Source organism: Acromyrmex echinatior, chromosome 5 (genome assembly GCF_024713525.1).
Source record: "Acromyrmex echinatior isolate Ae372 chromosome 5, ASM2471352v2, whole genome shotgun sequence".
Lineage (NCBI taxonomy): Eukaryota > Metazoa > Arthropoda > Insecta > Hymenoptera > Formicidae > Acromyrmex > Acromyrmex echinatior.
The window spans coordinates 4,150,787-4,170,532 of record NC_141856.1 but is presented as its reverse complement, the minus strand read 5'-3'; the positions used below and the strand labels follow the sequence as shown (position 1 = coordinate 4,170,532).

Genomic DNA, 19,746 nt, shown 5'->3' with positions numbered 1-19,746 from the left:
CATCGAGCAGCTCGAGTGGCTCTAGAAATGTTAATACCGAACGCAGATGAGATGATATGTAGCAGAAAGATGCGCGTTGCCGAACGATTTTCGAGATAAAAGAGCAAATGGATGCCTCCGATTTGCAATGCCGAACGCACCTATTATAGGTCAAAATGGTTGCAATCTTTTATACCCGTATTCATAGTCCTTCCTTGAGGAATGAGGATTCCTTGTTCCTCATTTTATGTTTCATAAACCTTCCTTGAACAAACAAAGAACCTCATTAGCTTCCTTTTCTCAAAGGAGATTACTCGAGTTTTCTTGAGGAGATGTAGCCTTCATAACCAAGCAAATTTTCAAATTTAATTCGTCACACTGGTCTTTTTAATTTAAATCTGACGCATTGATAATTATTGGGACAAATTAGTTCCGTTTTTTTTGTGTTCAAAAATGCATTTATTTCAAAACAAAATGAATGAACAGATTAATTAAAGTATTGTCTATCGCTGGCTACTACTTTTTCCCATCTCTCAGGCAATTTTCGAATTCCATCTCGAAAAAATGACTCGTCTTTGGAGGCGATCCAATTTTGGAGCCAATTTTCGATTTCTGCGAAAGAAGTGAGCCGGTGACTTGTCAAATCATGCTGCATCCTTCGGAACAACCAATAATCAGAAGGAGCAATGTCCGGAGAACGGCGGGAGCGGTAAAATATCCCATTTGAGCGTTTCCAAATATTTTTTTACGACTTTTGCGACATGAGGCCGAGCGTTGGCATGAAGAAAAATAACTTTATCATGTCTTTGCTCGTATTCTGACCGTTTTTCTCTCAATGCACGGCACAAACGAATCAATTGTAGCCGATACCGATCGCCCGTAATGAAATCGCCAGGTTTCAGCAGCTCGTAGTAAATAACACCCTTTTGATCTCACCAGATACAGAGCATGATCTTCGAACCATAAATGTTTGGCTTTAATATTGATGTTGAGGTCGATGGCAAGGATTGACCGGGCTTAGTGTAGTATTTTTTCTTCTTCGGGTTGTCATAGAATATCCACTTCTCATCTCCAGTCATAATCTTGCAAAAAACCTTTTCTTTGTTGTCTTTGAATCAGCTGTTCGCAAGTGAAAAATCGCCTTTCAACATCTCTCGATTTCAGTTCATAAGGCACCCAATTTCCTTGTTTTTGAATTATTCATGACTCTCAATCGTGCAGAAACGGCTTGTTGAGTTACTCCCAATGATTCTGCAAGCTCCTCTTGCATTTGACTCTGATCTTCTTCGAGTAATACCTCTAATTCGTTGTCTTTGAATTTTTTGGCTATCCAGAGCGAGACTTGTTTTCAACGCTGAAATCTCCATCCTTGAAACGTCGAAACCATTCCCTACATGATTTATCAGTTGGAGCAGTGTCACCATAAACTTCGACAAGCATTCGATGGGCTTCAGCTGCACTTTTTTTCCAATTAAAGAAAATTAGAACCTCCCGCAAATGCTGCTTGATTAACAAAATTCGACATTTCAAACACAGTAAAAATCAAGGTTTTTGTATGAAACTCAAAGCGATATAAACTGAATATTATTAGCAGATGTCTAACCTCTCTGAAAACGCCAAAATCAGCTGTCTATGAATCATTTGTGGGAATGTGTGACTCGATTGATGAGTCAAATTCTCAAGACAAGCCCACGCTTGTCGTGTGACGTGATATAAGAGGTAATGATCAACACTTTCTTGTAACTGGTAACTATGAATCTTTATTACTCGAGCTCAAATGAATATGACCGTACAGGATGAGCGCCATAAGCTCTCTAAAATCTTATTTTTCTCTGACGCTGCTTGTAGACAACTTGCAACTTATAAAATCCCTAGGCTTTCTACACTCGCTGCGCTAGTGAGAACGTAGTTCCCTACATACTCCCCCCCCCCCCGAGTGACAACGAATCTAAATCCTATGCTTATTATTAGGTTAACAAAATATTGCTATAGTGACAGGTACATTTATGATGCCGACACTTAGGTCTACCATATAAAACATATCATATAAAATATATCATATAAAACATATTATATAAAACATATTATAAAACATATCATTGCGTGTCTTTGGTATCTGTCTTAAGCTACTTACATTTTGTCATTGGGAGGATTTATTGTAATTATATGGCGAAGGTGACTTTTTTCTTCGGACGCGCATACGTTTTTAAAGCTGGTTGCTCGTTGCTGAACGAATTGGTTGATTGCCCTGCTTCTGGGGTTGCACTACATAAGTCATCGCGTACGCTGATTTTAAATTTTCGACTTATACACTGCGCTGTGTACCTTTAACATCAATGTCGAATACTCGATCGAAACACAATTTATAACCTTGTGAGGGCCGGTGTAGGGACGCTCTAACGCTCTCTCGGTACCGCCCACCCGTAGAAAAACATGGGAACATGAATATAAATCTTTAAATACGAATGCGCGTTTCTTGTGCTTATGCCCTATCGAGATTGGCTTAACTTTATGCATATGCTCGCGAAATTCGTACTGGGTTTGACCATGCTAATGGTAAGCTATGGCACCGATTTGACAATGCCCGACACGTACACATTATTTTGTGAATCGATGAGTCAACGACCTTTAAGATTCCGGAAGGAGATCGTAATGTGCAATCAGGTCGGCCCCAATAATCGGGTACGGAACTGATGCTACGCAGAAATTCCATGTGATCGGGCGTATCCCTAAATGTAGCATTCAGAACGACTCCCCATACGTATTTATACGCGTATTGTTTGCCGCGTAAAGTTTGAAATTGGTCGGAGTTTTGTTCTTCGCGTAAGTGCTGGGAAGCAGCGAAATTTCCGCCCCCGTATCTACAAGGAATAACTCTCCGGTGACTCGCGGATGTGGAGACGGACAGAAGAATCGATGCCCGCCATACCTGTCTCCTCGATGGCAGACGATTCTATTCCCCCGCCTTTCCGTCCGTTAAAGCCTTAGGCTTCGGCCAATCACACGGGGATTTGTCGGTTCCCTTACAAACTCGCGCCTGGGCCCCGAAAGTACGATGCGGCCAGCAGACACGAGAGCTTCTGCTTTTGGAACGCTTACGATCTTTGTTAGCCCCGTCTCGCGCCTGAGATCTGATGGGCCGCTTGCCCTTAGCCGCGAGGGCGGCTACCGCGGCGGTCAGACGGTCTATCTCAGCTTTCCATTCGGGCGGCTTCGATTCTGATGATGTGACGGCACACTGCGCAGAATCACCCACGATCTCAACTATTGGGTCATCTAAAAAGTATGGTGTTGATGGTCAACACATTTAGTGACAAAAAACCGCGGATACTTTTTAGATGACCCAATATTTTATCCGCCATTTTGATTAATTTGTCCAGATCCGTGCTTTCGGTCGCAAGAATGCTTCTAATGTGCGGTGATAAGTGTTCAAAGAACACAGTTTTTATTACGGCGTCACATCGTTTGTCAGAGTTCAAGTTACGAAGTCGACTGAGGATCGTCTGCGACGGTTTACCTGACGTAAGCACTTGGCCTTTTATTGCTTGTCGCAGTTGACTTTCTGCTGACGCTGAAAAATTTTCAATAATACGCTGTTTTAATTTGGTGTATGATTCGTTCTCTTAGTCTCCTGATCTATGATTCGTGCGGCTTTGAAAGTGGCCTCGACTTGAATGAATCATATCACCGGATTTATCACCTTTAATTAAGAACGGCAGAATTTTCGGAACCCTATATGAATCACGCGTGCGACATGGCCGACCACATTGCCCTGCACCTGCTGAAGCGTCGCTTGCAGCCGCACCACTTGTTCCTGCAATTCCTCTTAGGTAGGAGGAGGCATAACTACCGTATCGAAGCTCGCGAACAATCCGTATTTCGTGACGGCCTTAAATACTAACCTCTTACGCGCACGTTATGCAAAACGTCGATCGCTTAATACTAATCTATTAAAAATGGAGAAATCGTTAATTAATATTCATGCATTAATCTCGCGGAGAAAACGCGGAGGGTCTACCTTTCTGTTCTGCCGGGTTACGCGCGCTAAAAACTAACGCACTGCGCACGCAACTTGCCCGACTACAATGGCGGCGATGACGCGCTCGCTGGACACAATGGCGGCGATGTCGTCCTTCGCAGGTCACAATGGCGGCGATGTCGTCCTTCGCAGGTCACAATGGCGGCGACGGCGATGGCGTCCTGAACGCCGGCTCCTGAGCTGGCCCGTTCTCACGTCCGATTCTCACGGAGGCGGCACGCTGCACGCCTGTCGTTGGATATATCCCTGCGGTGCTTCCGACGGCGAGACTTTTCCGCCGGCCCCTCAGCGATGGGGCCTTGCGACCAGTTACGATATCGGTGATGGGCCTCTTGCTCACGATGTCGGTGGTGGGCCTACTTGTCGGCAATGAGCCTCCTTGTCGGCTACGACGTCGGCGATGTGCACTGCTGCTCGGTTCGAAACCAGTTCGTTTCGATGTTGCTCAAACGACCGGTTACCGCTCAATCGCTTCTTCCTCTCCATCACGTCGGGGTCACTAATGTGGGAATATGTGACTCGATGAGTCAAATTCTCAAGACAAGCCCACGCTGTCGTGTGATGTGATATAAGAGGTAATGATCGACACTTTCTTGTAACTGGTAACTGAATCTTTATTACTCAAGCTCAAATGAATATGACCGTATGCTTATACTGTATATTATGACATGTTACCATCAGTAGATAAAATCCCTAAAATATTCCTTCCTTTGGAAAGGCAAACTTGAGATCCGTTTATGAAACAAGAAGACCTTGGAGAATCGAGGAATCTTTCATGAAGGCTTCCTCCATCCTTAAAATAAGGAACTATGAATACGAGTGTTAGTCCCTGATTGTACACTCTAAGGTGAAATCACACGGTGCGGAAAAGAGACGGAATAGAGAATGCGTCATTCAAAGCGTCACACAAACAACTATTCAGCGCTATTCCGCATTTGATGTTGCGGAATAGTGAGTGCGTTATTGTTCTTGTAATAAACCGTCATATTTTGAGAGGTTAAAATAATTTGATGCTGACTGATATGATGGAATTGCATAATATCGAGACGAATGATATAATAGCTTCTGCACACTGGATGCGGAAACGCTTGCCGTGCGGCAAAATATGATGCGGTAGCCAATAAGTTTACAGCTCCTAATGTGTTCATTGGTTACCGCGTCTCATTTTGCCGCGCGGCAAGCGTTTCCGCGTCCAGTATGTAGGATGAAGCAAAATGACAAAATTTTAGTGCATAAATATAGATACCAAGATAAAAAAAAACAATAATGCATTACGTGCGATTTCAGTGGAACCTTTTTCCGTACTTTTCTATCACAGTTTTGTGTGCTATGTTCACACGATGCGGAAAAATGATAGTAAATGCGTTAAAGCAGTTCAAAAAATTGTTATGAGAGTGTAAATATTAATTGTTAAATACTACAACAGTGATAATTGTTTTTACAATTTGAAAAATTATATTTCATTTTAATTAAATCAAATTATTAACGTGAAGTTAGTAGTTTTTAAATTATTTATATTCATGCTGAATACATCTTTGATGCATCATATGAACATAGCACACAAAACTTGCGTGATGGAAAAGTGCGGAATAGCGCTGATTGGTTGCTTCAATGACACATTCTGTATTCCGCAGTGTTATTCTAGATGTGATTTTACCTTAATAGAAATGGTAACGAATTGACGATTGATTTTCGTAACCTACGCATCTCGAAAAGTATGCCTTATGGGGAACCGGCACCTTTCCATCGTGTCGGAGTCTAAAAGGTTGCAACTTTCTTTTCGATGGATTTCGGAATGCAGCTTGCTCCCCAAGCGATTGGTTCTTACTTATGGATCCACAAATAAATACCAATCGCTCAATGAATAAGCTGCATTCCGAAATCCATCGAAAAAAGTGTTGCAACCTTTTAGACTCTGGCTGCACACGTGAGCGGATGATCGAATAAATCATTAAAATCGAAAAATCTTGTGAAAGAAAAAGAGAGAGAGACCACTCTTAAACTTATTCGACGCGTTTTTGCATGAAACGAAAGAATCTGACAAAAAAAAGCGTCGCTTTGTCCTGTAATCCGAGTATTAAGCGTTAAAGTTGATGACTATTGAGGTTAAAAGAAATCTGTTACAGAGATAAAATGAGATCTATAATTGTATTGTTGCACATGAGTTTCGATTGGTTTAGACTTTCCACGCAGAATTTGTGCAAAGGGGCGCATGACTTCTATAATTATACTATAAAATCGAAACCTATGTGCATTTTTTCAGACAGAATAAGCTAAAATGAGTCAAAAATTGGATTCGACACATGATGGTTCCGCATGTTTCGGCGTAACAACAAAATAGTGTAAGAAGTAATTAGGCAGAAATTGATGTTCAAATGAAACAATATGATTGGTCGGCGCAAGTTACGCTTACGCGAGTTACGTCGCATGTGACAGGACCCTTAAGGCCATAGCACACATCTTACGTATTAGTAATCATAAGACGTAAGAATTATACTGTAAGAATCATTCAATTAGAATTAAGAGTTAAAAAAAATTTTCGACTATAATTGGTTCTTTTTTTCTTTTCATTCTTACTGTACGTTTTATATTGGATCATCTAAAAAGTATCCGCGGTACTTTGTCACTAGATATATGACCATCAACACACATCTAGTGACAAAAAACCGCGGACTACTTTTTAGATGACCCAATAGTTATTGTTACGAAAGGTGTGTGCAATGTTCTTTAGGACTGCCGCAGATAAAATTTTTGTAACAGTAATCTTAACGTAATTGCTTTAGGTATACGTAATGGAAATAACAGTAAACTTATCCATAACTCGCAACAAGGTGAATTTCATTTGGTTGAAACTCGCCTCATGGATAAAGTCCTAAAAATCTGTATAATCACTGTATAATCTAATGTATCTGATTTCTGATAAGTTGAAATCGCATTATTTCTATCGCTATCGCTATTCCTTCTCATCGTGTCTGGGGCTTAAGTTTACTACTATTTCTATTTTCGTTAGAGTACGTAGATCTAAAGTAATATCCTGGCTCATTAGTTTAAGTTTAATTCTTACGGTCTGTACTACTATTATAGAAATTTTGTTTGTGGCAGTTCCGCACAAATGGAACTCCGCACAAAAAAGGAACAAGGACCAGAGAACAGAGAATAAAAATTTCAACAAATCAGAAACTGTGTATTTCACAATACATAATTTCTGATAGGTTGAAATTCTTATTCTCTGTTCTTTGTTCCCTGTTCCTTTTATTATGCGGAGCCTCTTAAGCGGAGAGCATAGACTAATACATAATGCATAAAATATGAGAAGAAAATTAACCAATCAGAATCCTTTATTTCACGGAAAGAAAGTCAATAAACACTTTGGTTCATTTTCTTATGCCTCATGTGTTGTGCATTATAGAGTCCATGTTCCCCGCTTTACGGTTACAAACGTTACGTTGCGTTACGTTACAGATCTATATTATAAATGATCCTTTAAATTGCGTTTACAAATTTTATTTGGATAGTACAATAAATGTAGAAAGCCTTATAAGGAATTGACCAATCACAGTTGAAGAAAATTAATCGAATATAATTAAGTTCATTATTGATTTCTTACTATACATAATTAGATTATCTGGGCTAATTTTTGATGGTTAATTTTTTTAGGTTTACTACATTCATTGTATTACACCTACTACACCCACTACACCCGGGCTTTGTTGATCGTTTTCGCAATATGAGTAAATCTATTGAATTAGCAACTTTCAGCAACTTTCTCAAATAAAAATAACAATGAAGACATCTTCCCCAAATGATTTCTAATCGATTCCATTCAAAAACACGTTAAATAAAATCGCTGTCTGCTAATTTGACGCATGATAAAATTTATTAATAACAAGAAAAATAATATCACCCAAATGTTTAAATATTTTTCTTAAATTTGCCCAAACGATTCCTAAATTATATAAACGTATATAAATCAGAAATATTCAATTTGTCTGCTCTTGTTAGTGATTGTGTTCTTGTGTGATGTTTTATTAGATTTGATGTAGTTTTATTAGATTAGGTTAGGTTAAGTTAAAAAATCGATTTTTGATCGTCCGTTTTTTTTGATGAATCGATCAATACGATTACAATTCAGATCGATTTAAAAATCAATTTGGATGGAACCACCCATCTCGTCAACTTAAAGTTCGGAGAGACGCTATCAGCGTTACTTGTGTCATTCTATCCTTGTTTTACGTCTGATAAACAACAAAGATAGCATGATAGAAGCGCTAATAGCATCTCTCCGAACACACCATTAGGCCTAGTCTACGATCAATTGGGAGACGTCATATGTCGTGCGCATGCGCATAATGATTTTCGTGTCGGCTGCCGGGCGTCCTTTGGATTGGTCAGGCTTTTACAATAGAATCGTAAACAGTAAAAAATTAATTAACATATTATTCTTTTCATACTTAACTGTGAGTATGGTCAATGCGATGCTGCAAACGCTTTGAAGCGTTTTTTAACTGATCAGTTTGTAAAATACTTTCTTCTAATTGATTCATCAAATGTTTCAAAGCATTTGTAGTGAGATTTTGACCACAGCCTGTCACTTGCCAATTTCTTACGGCTTAAGACTTGCGACCCTATTGTAGAACAGGCATTTAGTATCATTTCTTATGATTAACAACATCTGATAAGCGTTAGTCGACATGATTGTAGACGAGACCTTAATTTGCATCACAGTTGAGCAATTTAAAGCTGTGAGTAAATTTCTTACATTTTGTGTGTATAATATACAATATATATACGTATATATGTGTAAAACTTATAAAAAGTATGTATTGGGTCATCTAAAAAGTATCCGCGATACTTTGTCACTAGATATATGATCAACACACATCTAGTGACAAAAAACCGCGAATACTTTTTAGATGACCCAATATAATATATGTATAAAAACGTATGATACATTATATTTACTACATGCCCAACCCTGATTTGCACACATCTTCTTAGGTTGGAATCAGATTATGCATTGAAAAATGAGATTGAAAAATTGAAGTTTGATCAATCAAAACAAAAAGAGCCAAAACTTCTTTATCCTCATTGATGAAATTTCAATCTTTAATCTTTAATCTCATTCTTCAATACGTAGTCTGATTCCGACCTTATAGGACTCTTGTTACAAGATTCTCTAAATGTTTTATCAACAATTCTAGCTATCGTTAATTAGCGATAATGACAGGACAATCTTGAAAGAAAGCGCAATTGTCATTGGCTCATCATCGATAAGACGTTTAGAGAATCTCGCTACTGGGACGTTTTTTTTTTTACGAAACAAGTTCATTTCATGGAGGGACTATGTATGTAAATCTTGCTCAATTTTTATCCACAATTTGTCATAAAGTTAAGTCAGGAAAGTTTGTTCAGTTTTTGTCATCAACTTACTGTTATTGGATTATCTAAAAAGTATCCGGTTTTTTGTCACTAGATGTGTGTTGATGGTCATATATCTAGTGACAAAGTACCGCGGATACTTTTTAGATGACCCAATAAATTATTTGTAAGCATTGCTTGGGTTTTATCGATAATTTGGTCTCGTATCGGTAGATTTATTTGTTCCTCAATGTTGTCATCAATTTGCTGACAGCTTTGACAATAAAGGCTGTGTTCCAAAATTTATTGCCAGCGCTGAAAATCTATAGTTTATGTTATGTATATCATATTGGGTCACTAGATATATGACCATCAACACACATCTAGTGACAAAAAACCGCGGATACTTTTTAGATGACCCAATATATAGGATGAATATTAATTAATGAATATTCCAATTTTTTACCATGGGAAATGAGTTATCGACTGAGCTGTGATTATCTACGATGTATAGTCAGTAACTCACTTCTCATGATAAAAGGGACATCTATTAACATTCACTCTATATATATGTACAGTGCAGTGCATTAATTCGCTGGGTCATAGTAGCGGCCCGACTTATCGAAAATAAGAAAATGCAGTACTAAAGAGTTGATAAAAAAAATTCTGAAAAAATTCTGAAGAAATTCTTAGAGTTCTATGAGAAGAAATGATTTTTGTCTCTTGCAGTTTTACCGTAAAGTTGATATGTATAGTATTTGAGTAAAAAATAAACATCGATAAGTCGGGCTGCTACTATGACCAAGCGAATTAATGCACCGCAGTGTACATGCACACATGCACATTTGCGGGAGTGGAAAAATGACGGAACCAATCAGAGAAGAGAACACTATCCGCTCCATTCTCTCTTGATTCTGTCTGGTGTACATGATAAGAGATAAGAGTATGCCTATCCGCAGAATCAGTCGAACGACCAATCAGAATTGTTGAGTCATCATTTCGTGGTAAATTTGAATGTATTATTTATCAGTATACTTACAGCTCCTTGCAATACATTTTAATAAATACAAAAGATATTAATTATATAACTAAGTAAAGATTGGCTAGATAAATCAATCTGATTTCGAAAAGAGCATATAGTCTAGCCAACGCTAGTTATTATTGCTAATATTGTTTATTCATAACAAATATCTAACCAATTTTCGATTATTATTAGGGCATCTTCAGTTTTTAAATCCAGTATTTATCTAATTTGTCGTTAACTTTTATTTGATTATTATCATTCTCCTATCCTTATAAATAATTGTCTTAGAATTTAAATAACATTTACAATTATAAGATAATTATAGAAAATACATTCTAAATGAGTATCAAAATATAATCGAAAGAAATTTTATTCGTTTGTTACTCGCCGCTTATCCTCGTATGTATATATATGTTCCAATGGCATGTGCTATTTCACTTCTTTTACAGATAGCTCATTTCTTACGTAAAGGCTGGTATTAATATTGGTATTGTTCTTTATATTGCAACAATCGTGATCACTACTTCTATGAAAGTCGTCATTTCTGCAAAATCACATTAGGAACTAAATCTTAGTCTATATTTTACAAAATCCACAATTTCAGAAAAAAAACTTGAAAGAAATTATTTTTGTTCTGTTGAATAATGGATATCCTTTGGATTTTATATTTGCTTACCATTGACAATAGAATTAAAAATTATATTTACAAATGATCCAATCATAATGACAACGAGAATAATGATGTAGTTCCAGAAAAATATTTCACAATCCCCTACCATAGCAACATATCAGATAATTTCAGAAATATAAGTAAAAAGTATAATCTTAATGTAACTTTTAAACCGATAAATCAATTAACTAAATTCATTAGAACAATCAAAGATAAATTAGAATCACATTCGTGTAATAACGTTGTATATAAAATAAATTAGAGTAGAGACTGTGAGACTGTCCACTTATGTTGGACAAACAAAAAGAAATTTAAAAACATGTATTAAAGAACATCATAATAACATTAATAAAAAGACTGGGAATTTATCGGTTATATCGGAACAGAGATTAGAAGAAAACCATGATTTTGAATGGGAAACAGTAGAAATTTTGGATAAAGAATCATTTTATTATAAAAGGCTATTAGCAGAGATGATACACATAAAAAAGCAGACTCATGGTTTAAATAAGCAAAGTAATACGGAGAAGTTTCCAAATATCTATCTTCCGATATTGGGGGATATATCCCCTCTTCAAAGATAACGGAGGAGGGGATGATTCGTCTTTACGTATTGTCAACGATATATATGTAATCGAGCCGTTCTGTTGTCAGCATCGCGCTGCTCTCATTACAATTTTGCACGTTTGACTAAGATATTGATGGATGGGCAACTATGATAGTCATAGTTGGGTATTATAGACAACAATTTTTATCTGTCAATTCATAATCATGTTATCATTTTAATGATTACATAATAAAATATTTTTCATAAAATTATAACGGCTCTTTTCTCTTTTATGATCGCCTTAGGAATTTGTTGAATGTGATGACTAACTGACTAATTTTATTATAATATTAACTTTCATATTAAATTTGATGAAATTAAGAATCAATTTGACGATTTCGTAAAATATAAGCTAAGGTTTAATTCTTAATGTGATTTTGCAGAAATAACTTTTATGTAAGTGACCACGATTGTTGCAATATAAAGAACAATACCAATGTATAATACCAGCCTTTACGATATAATTGAGCTATCTGTAAAAGAAGCGAAATATCACATTGCCACTGGAGCATACATATACATATGAGAATAAACGGCGAGAAACAAACAAACAAAATTTCTTTCGATTATATTCGCAATTTTGATTCTCATTTAGAATGTATACTTTTCCATAATTATCTTAATTGTAAATGTTACTTAAGTTTTAAGACAATTATTCATAAGGATAGGAGAATGATGATAATTAAATAGTTGACGAATTAGATATATATTGGATTTAAAAATTACTGAAGATCACTTAATAATAATCGAAACGTTTAGATATTTGTATATGTTGTTATGAATAAATAATATTAGATATCTGCAATAATAACTAGCGTTGGTTTACATGCTCTTTTCGCAATTAAATAATTGAAATACAAAAGATATTAAACACAAAATAAGTATTAAAAAACAATATTATAAATATTATAATATTCGCGGATTAATATTATAGAATATTATAAAATATTATAAAATTCGCCGAAATTAATTTTTACAACATAATCTTATAGCCTGTGGAATGCATTAGATTATAGGAAAATAATCATTTCTTGTTATTAAAAATTATTTTTTTCGAGGTAATTTATTGTTCAAACTATTGTTTAAACTAAGTATAGTATAAAACAATGATACTTTTGATAATGAAAATATCTCGATTTGCACAGACTTCACGCCATTTAATACAAATTGCTTCTTTCGGAAATGAAAAATATTTAATCGGATGATTTTTGTTTTCCGATAATAATTTTGAGTTTTTTACTTTATATTTCATGTTAATCTGTGATCAAATACAATCACCTTATAAATAGAAGTGCTCGCAATCGTGATTTGCGACCATGGCTGTGTTCGCTTTGTCGCTCACAATATTTTAAGCATTATTTCATTCTTGTTATTTATTAAATATTAAACAAGGACAAAATCACTCGAGATCGCATAACTTGTTGACGGTCACGTGTTTACTCTCTCTTTTCTATATCTGCGCAATGGGTTACCATCGGACAAGCATACCCTTGTCTTTATATCATGATAGTATATAAAGACATGTCGATGCGCTGGAAAAAGCGACCTCTGGTGACATCGGAGTTCGAGCTTCGCTTTAGGGTGCTGTCCCATTAAGCACGGGTCAAAATAATGGATCGGATTCTCACTCGAATTGAGCATTCTTTTCCAGAAAAACTGTTCCGTTCCGTAACAGTTTTCTCTACCCTCAGTAAAAATGAAACGGAATATCGCGTCGATCATAGGTAAATATGTGCTTGATTCATCGATATTTCATTATTTTGGACAGTTGAAGTAATAATATACATATAATTTATGCAATTATCTTGCCGATAACATTGTTGTGAGTTTTCTAAAATATTAAATTGTAACGGTGAAATATATATTTCGTAACCAGATTTCGGTCGTTTTTACTGAATGGGTAGAGAAAACTGTTACGGAATGGAACTGGAACGAAATGTTCAATTCATGTATCCACAAATAAAAATCAATCATTCGGTGAATACACTGCATTCAGAAACCCATCGAAAAAAACTGTTGCAACTTTTTAGTAATCGACTACAAAATAAAAAAATAACAGATGATATATCTTTATTTCAATAATTTTTTATCATATAAGAGTGATGCTAATGCTACAGAATATTACATAGAATAAAAAGTTTTATAATACTAGCCATTTTTTAAATACAAACATAAGCCACAATATTAAAAGCATTTTTAAAAATTTTTTAAAAATACAATAATTGTCATTATTTTTTGGGTATTGGTGCTGTAAGGGCATCAATTATCATCTTTTTCCTTACTGTTTTTTCGGGTTCTGAAATATTTTCTAAATGTACGCGAATATAATTAGCAAATGACTGATCAATTGTTTTTATACTATCTGTGGTATTTTTTTTCGTACTTTTGAGAAAATTCAGAATTGTTTTGCTGATATTCGTCAATGTATCATCAATACTTTTTGATTCTTCAATTTTACGTCTTTTAAACCTTAAATCACTTATTTGTTTAGTACGGTTATCTCGATCATATACTTGTTCAAGATTCTCCATGTCTCGAGACGTATCTTGACACATACTAATAATTCTTTTTTGAGGCACTTTGATAGTTTTTTGCTGTTCATATTCCGATTCGCTAGTCGATTCATTATTATTATCTTCATGTGCTACTACTTCTGTATCTTTTATGGATTGAAGTGCGTTCCTATTTCGTTCAACATTGAAAAAAGTTCTAAAGAAGTAACAAAACATTTCTCAATTAAAATAATTCTCAATTAAAAAAAATTATTTTAATTTTATAATGTAATATCACTTACCTTCTTCTTTTAATAAAATTGTCAAGAAAAGATAGTTGAGTAAAAAATGGAAATGTTCTCCGTTTTGAACAAGTACTTCCACTTTTGGAATTATTTCTAATATTTCTTTTTTCACGACTATATTGATCTCTTAAAGAAGTACATCTTGTTTGACAATATTTAGGTGTGTATCGCTTACCTATGAAAAAATAAAAATTGTAATAAATAGTAATTTAGTTATTCATAAAATCTAACATATATCTAATATATATCATATTACTCCATAGCAAAAAATGTCATAGTTACATCACAATAATAATGGTTGCGTCATGGTGATGTGCGAATGTCCGCTTTATCACAATGTGATGTCACAGCAATGTCATGGTAATGTGCGAATGTCTTTGTAACATGTGTTATTTTGTTATGACAATGACATCATATAATATTTTCTTCCTGATTATAGAGACTCAATAATTGTGACGTGAATGTGACCCTTTGCTATACGGAGTTCTGGTAGCAAGCTGACATCAAAATGACGACAAAATGACATAGCTTGTTACCAGGAAAGTAATATAGCTATTATTATAATAATGCAAAAGTATTAACCTAGGTTTCTTTGTTGCATAATGGTAGAAATTTCGAACCACGCATTTTCTTTTATCTGTTTATTCTGAAAATCTTTATGACTTTTATCATATAAATATCTTCGTTCCTTATATAATTGTATAAGAAAATCGTCACTCTCTTTTCCTTCAATAACATTTTCAGGTAAAGATTTCACACAATCAACATATGTAAATGAATTTAAAGTTGTGTAAGGATGATCTTCCATTTTACAATTAACTTCTAATATCACTGAAAGCATGTAGAAACAAATATTTTTATTAAATAATTGTTTTTACAAAAAAAAAAGAATATTTCTAATAATTTTTTAATCGGTAAAAAAACATTAAATAAGATTATCGTGAAAATGTGAAATGAATTTGAAGTAACTCATTATTTTACAACAAAATTATAAATTAATAAAAATTCCTATTAACAATATACAAAATTATGTATTTCATGTAAAATATATAATAAATAAAATTTGCTGCATATATATAAAGACTAATTTGTTCAATTAATGTAATGGGAACAGAAATGTCTAGTCACTTGAATTTGTAAATGCATATTCAAGACAAGTATTTCTTTTTAAGATTGTATTTTGATATATACTGACAGTATTAAAAATTTTTAAGTATACAGTGTGTTCCATTTTAATTTTCGCATCGAAATATCTCGTAAAGTATAGAGATACGGGAAAATATTTTAGACAAAAGTTGTATGACTTCGGGGGAATATAAGATGGTATCATTGGTTTGATCTTCATTATCAAGGTTACTTTGAATTTTTTAAATGGAACCCCATTTTTCATTATATATTCACGTAGCTTACCTCGAGAACGTTTCAAAAACTATTATATAATGAAGTATTTTTTCATTAAATATAATAATATTGTAGGATATTAGTATACGGACATGTATTTATGGTAACGACTTGAGAAACAGGACGGTTAAAGCCGGTAAAGTTAAACGCCAATCGTAAGATATATTTATTTGTATATGGGGATGACCCCGGGAAAAAGAATCAGTCGTCTCCGAGTGAAAAGAGGGAAAAATCGACAACGCGCTGTGTACTGCAAGAGATTAACAAAATTTATCCAAGTCCGAGACCCACGTTTATAATTATTTGTATAACACTATCTCGAATTTAATAAAGTACATTACTTATATATATAAGTAAATTATATCACAATATAATATATATATATATATATTAATATATATATATATACATATATATATATATATATATAAAGGTGCAATCTACCAACGGTAGAAAATTGAACTTTCTTGATTTTTTAATTAAAATCTTGAAAATTGAGACCTTTGGTGCACACAGAAGAAATTATCCGATCGAGCTGAAATTTTGTACACGTTTTATTAGGTTACGTAGGCAACTTTTCCGCACTATTAGAATTTGATAATCGAAAAAAATGTTTTTCCACTCCACTCTAATATGTAAGTATGTATATATGTGTATATAATAGTATATGTGTATCTAATAGTGCGGAAAAGTTGCCTACGTGACCTAATAAAACGTGTACAAAATTTCAGCTCGATCGGATAATTTCTTCTGTGTGCACCAAAGGTCTCAATTTTCAAGATTTTAATTAAAAAGTCAAGAAAGTTCAATTTTCTACCGTTGGTAGATTGCACCTTTTTTATCCAGCATTATGTTTGTTGCGTAAAGGAGCAAAGAAACCATGCGCGGTTTCAAAATGACAAGAATGGCCTATGGGCAATGCAAAGTATCTAAAAATGCAGCTTTTCGCCTTTCCTAATGGAGTGGCCTAGAACCCACCACGCGGAGGTAGCTGAACATCGGGTTCTTTTTCTTGTTTTTTTTTGTATTTTTACATATTTTTTATTTTTTTTTATATTTTTTTATATTTTGTATTTTATATTTAAAAAAATTTTTTTTCGTTTGTTAATATTTTTATTCGCAAGAACAAGTAACTGCGCTCCTTGTAGTTGTGTAATGTATAAACTTTATAGCGAGGACTTCGTATCATAAATTGACGGGACAACATTGCAACGAATGAAACTATCCTTTGCATCGCTTGAGAAGATGCTTCGATCACGAGTTTTACCATGCGTTCAACTGCCTGGATGTGGCAGGGATATTAAAGAAATTCCCAGTTTAGAAACACGCTCTCTCTCTCTTACTCGACAATTTCTCTGATAGTTTCTGATTTGTTATTTGGTTGAGAACTGGAGGCGACTTGATTCGAACAGAAGACCAATCAATTATTTTATAATAATCGTCTGCGAAGAAATTGATTTTCGAAAGGGATAGTAATTGTTCAGCATTTTCATCTGATTCTCGGTCTTGGGCTTGCAAAATTTTGTGTAACGTATTTAGATGGACTATCGTTCGTCGAATGGAGAAAAGAACATTTTCCGAGAGTGCGAAGAAAGCATTGATGGCACATGTAAATACTGTTTTGGTAAGTACCGTGACTGTTGTATAGTATAGTATTAAAAAGAGGAGCTTCGCTCCGTTTTTAATAGAACTGTTGCATTTTATTGCAAACCACATCGGGACATAGACTTTAAGTATGTCACAATATCTTTCAGCTTTGTCGTTGGTTTTTCAGTGGATATACATATAAATGCAATATTTGCACAGGTCAGCCAGCGAGTGTCGTTAAAGATACCTGGGTTTCGACAGCTGAGGTCAGGCGGACAATTATCGGATTGAATTGCCTTAGAAATATCTAGTACTGGTCCTTACTCAGATCTACAGTTCTCACTTCAAGTAAAGAGCAATCAATAGTCTTATACAATAGGAAACGACTGGAAGACTTCCAGTTTTGAAGATGAACACCTATAGGTCCAACAAATGACTTTGGCCCAGATATGGCTCCATAAATAAACTGAAAGAGATTCCGGAATGGAAGCTCGTTAAAGTGAAGAAGGCATATCATTCATGGAGTAATCGATCACACTTTTTTGGAAGAACTTAATTACATCACCTTCTACTCCTGTGTGTATTAATAACTGTACCATCACACTCTATGACCATAAGCTCGTTCAAATTTATTGCCTTCAAGATCAATTCGTAAATGCTATTGCAAATATCCTGTGCACTTTCTGATTTCGACCCTACGTGTGATCCTAAGTACTTTGATCCAGGTTCGGATATTATTGAAATGTGCTTTTCTTTTACAATGCGTTGATAAAACTTTGCTCCTTGCTTGATCTAAGTGAATATGTCATCTCTTCAACCATCAAAGTACAGTACTTTAGGTTTGATATGTTGTTGCGGTTATATTTTCAACTCTTCCTGAATTTTATTCTTTTCTTGTCTTATTTTACTTCGATCTGTAACTAGTTTAAGGTCTCGAGACACTAGACCAATATCTTTAAGCACCGAAGTAGTTATCATCGCTGTCTATCACTTACGCCATACCTTTGACTAGTAAGTGCCGTTTCTCTCAAAGTTACTCTCATTTGAGGAGGCTTTCCTGATGCTAAGCAAGAGTAATCAGAATCACATGATACGCTTTCTGAAATTTTAGGTTCAAGTAAACATGGTTTAAACGTAATTTTTAATGAATGGAGCAGGAAGGTGCTATGCGACTCAGAGGTTCTCAATGGGACTCGCTTGGATTCGCGTGAGCATCGCAGCCACGCGAATTCCCTTTAAATAGGACAATCTAAATTCATTTCCAGGCACCTAAGGCAGATTCCACACTACATCGCTTACTGATAAGTCTAGTAGTGTGGGACCGGAACGAAATGCCGTGATCGACCAAAAAACTTCAAGTCAGGCCTCCCTTAATGAACTTGAACATCATTCGTATAGAGTTCGACTTGGTTCCTAAACGTCGAGCGACATTTGGACTGAGCGCGAGGCAAGAGGTGAGAGGAATAGTGGAAAGCGGAGCCAAATCGAAAATCGGCCGAGAAGTGCAAATTTTGTCGAGCCCTGGTATAGATATCCACATTGGTGACCCCAACGTGATTCGCACACACATCTCTTCTGATCTAACCTTTTCTCACGCGCTCACGTGCACACGCTCACACATGCTCTCGCACACGTTCACATACGCTCACAACGCTCACGCGCTCACGTGCACACGCTCACACATGCTCTCGCACACGTTCACACACGCTCACAACGCTCACACATAGCAACACCGAGCAGCACAGAGCAGCACCGAGCAGCACAGAGCAGCATAGAGCAGCATAGAGCAATAACGGATAACAACGAACGATAACGAATGCTATCAAGATACACCGATTGCACCACACTCGTCCCTGATACTTTTCATTCCGACGCAATCCGTTGGCTCGCGCTATCATTGGAGTGGAGTCCTGTGGCGACTCGCACAGAGGTCCAATGGAACTCGCCCGGATTCGTGTGAGCATCACAGTCACGCGAATTCCTTTTAAATAGGATACTAATCTAAATTCATTTCCAGGCGTCTAAAGCATTCCACACATCGCCTTATTGATGAGTCTAATAATGTAGGACCGGAACGAAACGCCACGACCAAAAGGCTTCGAGTCAAGCCTCCTTAGTGGACTTGAACATCATTCATACAGATATCCACAGTTCATTTTCTGATGTAGGTACCCGACTGTTTTGTATTTTTTCGCTACGGTTAGTTCTGTCTATAAGCTTTATTGTTTCAGGAATGTCGACCATCTATACGATCGACTCGGGCCCTTTTTTGGTCATAAAAAAA

The 19,746-nt window shown here is 35.5% G+C and overlaps 1 protein-coding gene and 3 long non-coding RNA genes across 8 annotated transcripts in view; 2 read left to right on the top strand and 2 right to left on the bottom strand.

Annotated features, from left to right (window-relative positions):
- Nucleotides 1-414: 414 nt before the first annotated feature.
- LOC147909728 (uncharacterized) lies at nt 415-4,433 on the bottom strand. The gene is made up of 2 exons (XR_015545115.1): nt 1,583-4,433; nt 415-1,479 (listed from the first exon to the last, which is right to left on the bottom strand). It is a non-coding gene; the product is annotated as an uncharacterized LOC147909728 (long non-coding RNA).
- Nucleotides 4,434-4,435: 2 nt separating this feature from the next.
- Nucleotides 4,436-6,003, top strand: LOC147909727 (uncharacterized). Its single transcript, XR_015545118.1, has 2 exons — nt 4,436-4,593; nt 4,737-6,003. It is a non-coding gene; the product is annotated as an uncharacterized LOC147909727 (long non-coding RNA).
- Nucleotides 6,004-12,364: 6,361 nt separating this feature from the next.
- The window catches only part of LOC105153721 (uncharacterized), a 22,182-nt gene continuing 14,800 nt past the window's right edge, over nt 12,365-19,746 (bottom strand). For all 5 annotated transcript variants that reach the window (XM_011068735.2, XM_087406280.1, XM_087406279.1 and 2 more), the window contains 3 exons: nt 15,057-15,305; nt 14,472-14,649; nt 12,365-14,386 (listed from right to left, as the gene is read on the bottom strand). In XM_011068735.2, coding sequence (XP_011067037.1) covers nt 13,906-14,386; nt 14,472-14,649; nt 15,057-15,305 — 908 coding nt within the window. In that variant the 3' untranslated portion in view covers nt 12,365-13,905. The remainder of the gene's footprint in view (nt 14,387-14,471; nt 14,650-15,056; nt 15,306-19,746) is intronic.
- Nucleotides 13,272-15,061, top strand: LOC147909726 (uncharacterized). Its single transcript, XR_015545116.1, has 3 exons — nt 13,272-13,401; nt 14,738-14,834; nt 14,914-15,061. It is a non-coding gene; the product is annotated as an uncharacterized LOC147909726 (long non-coding RNA).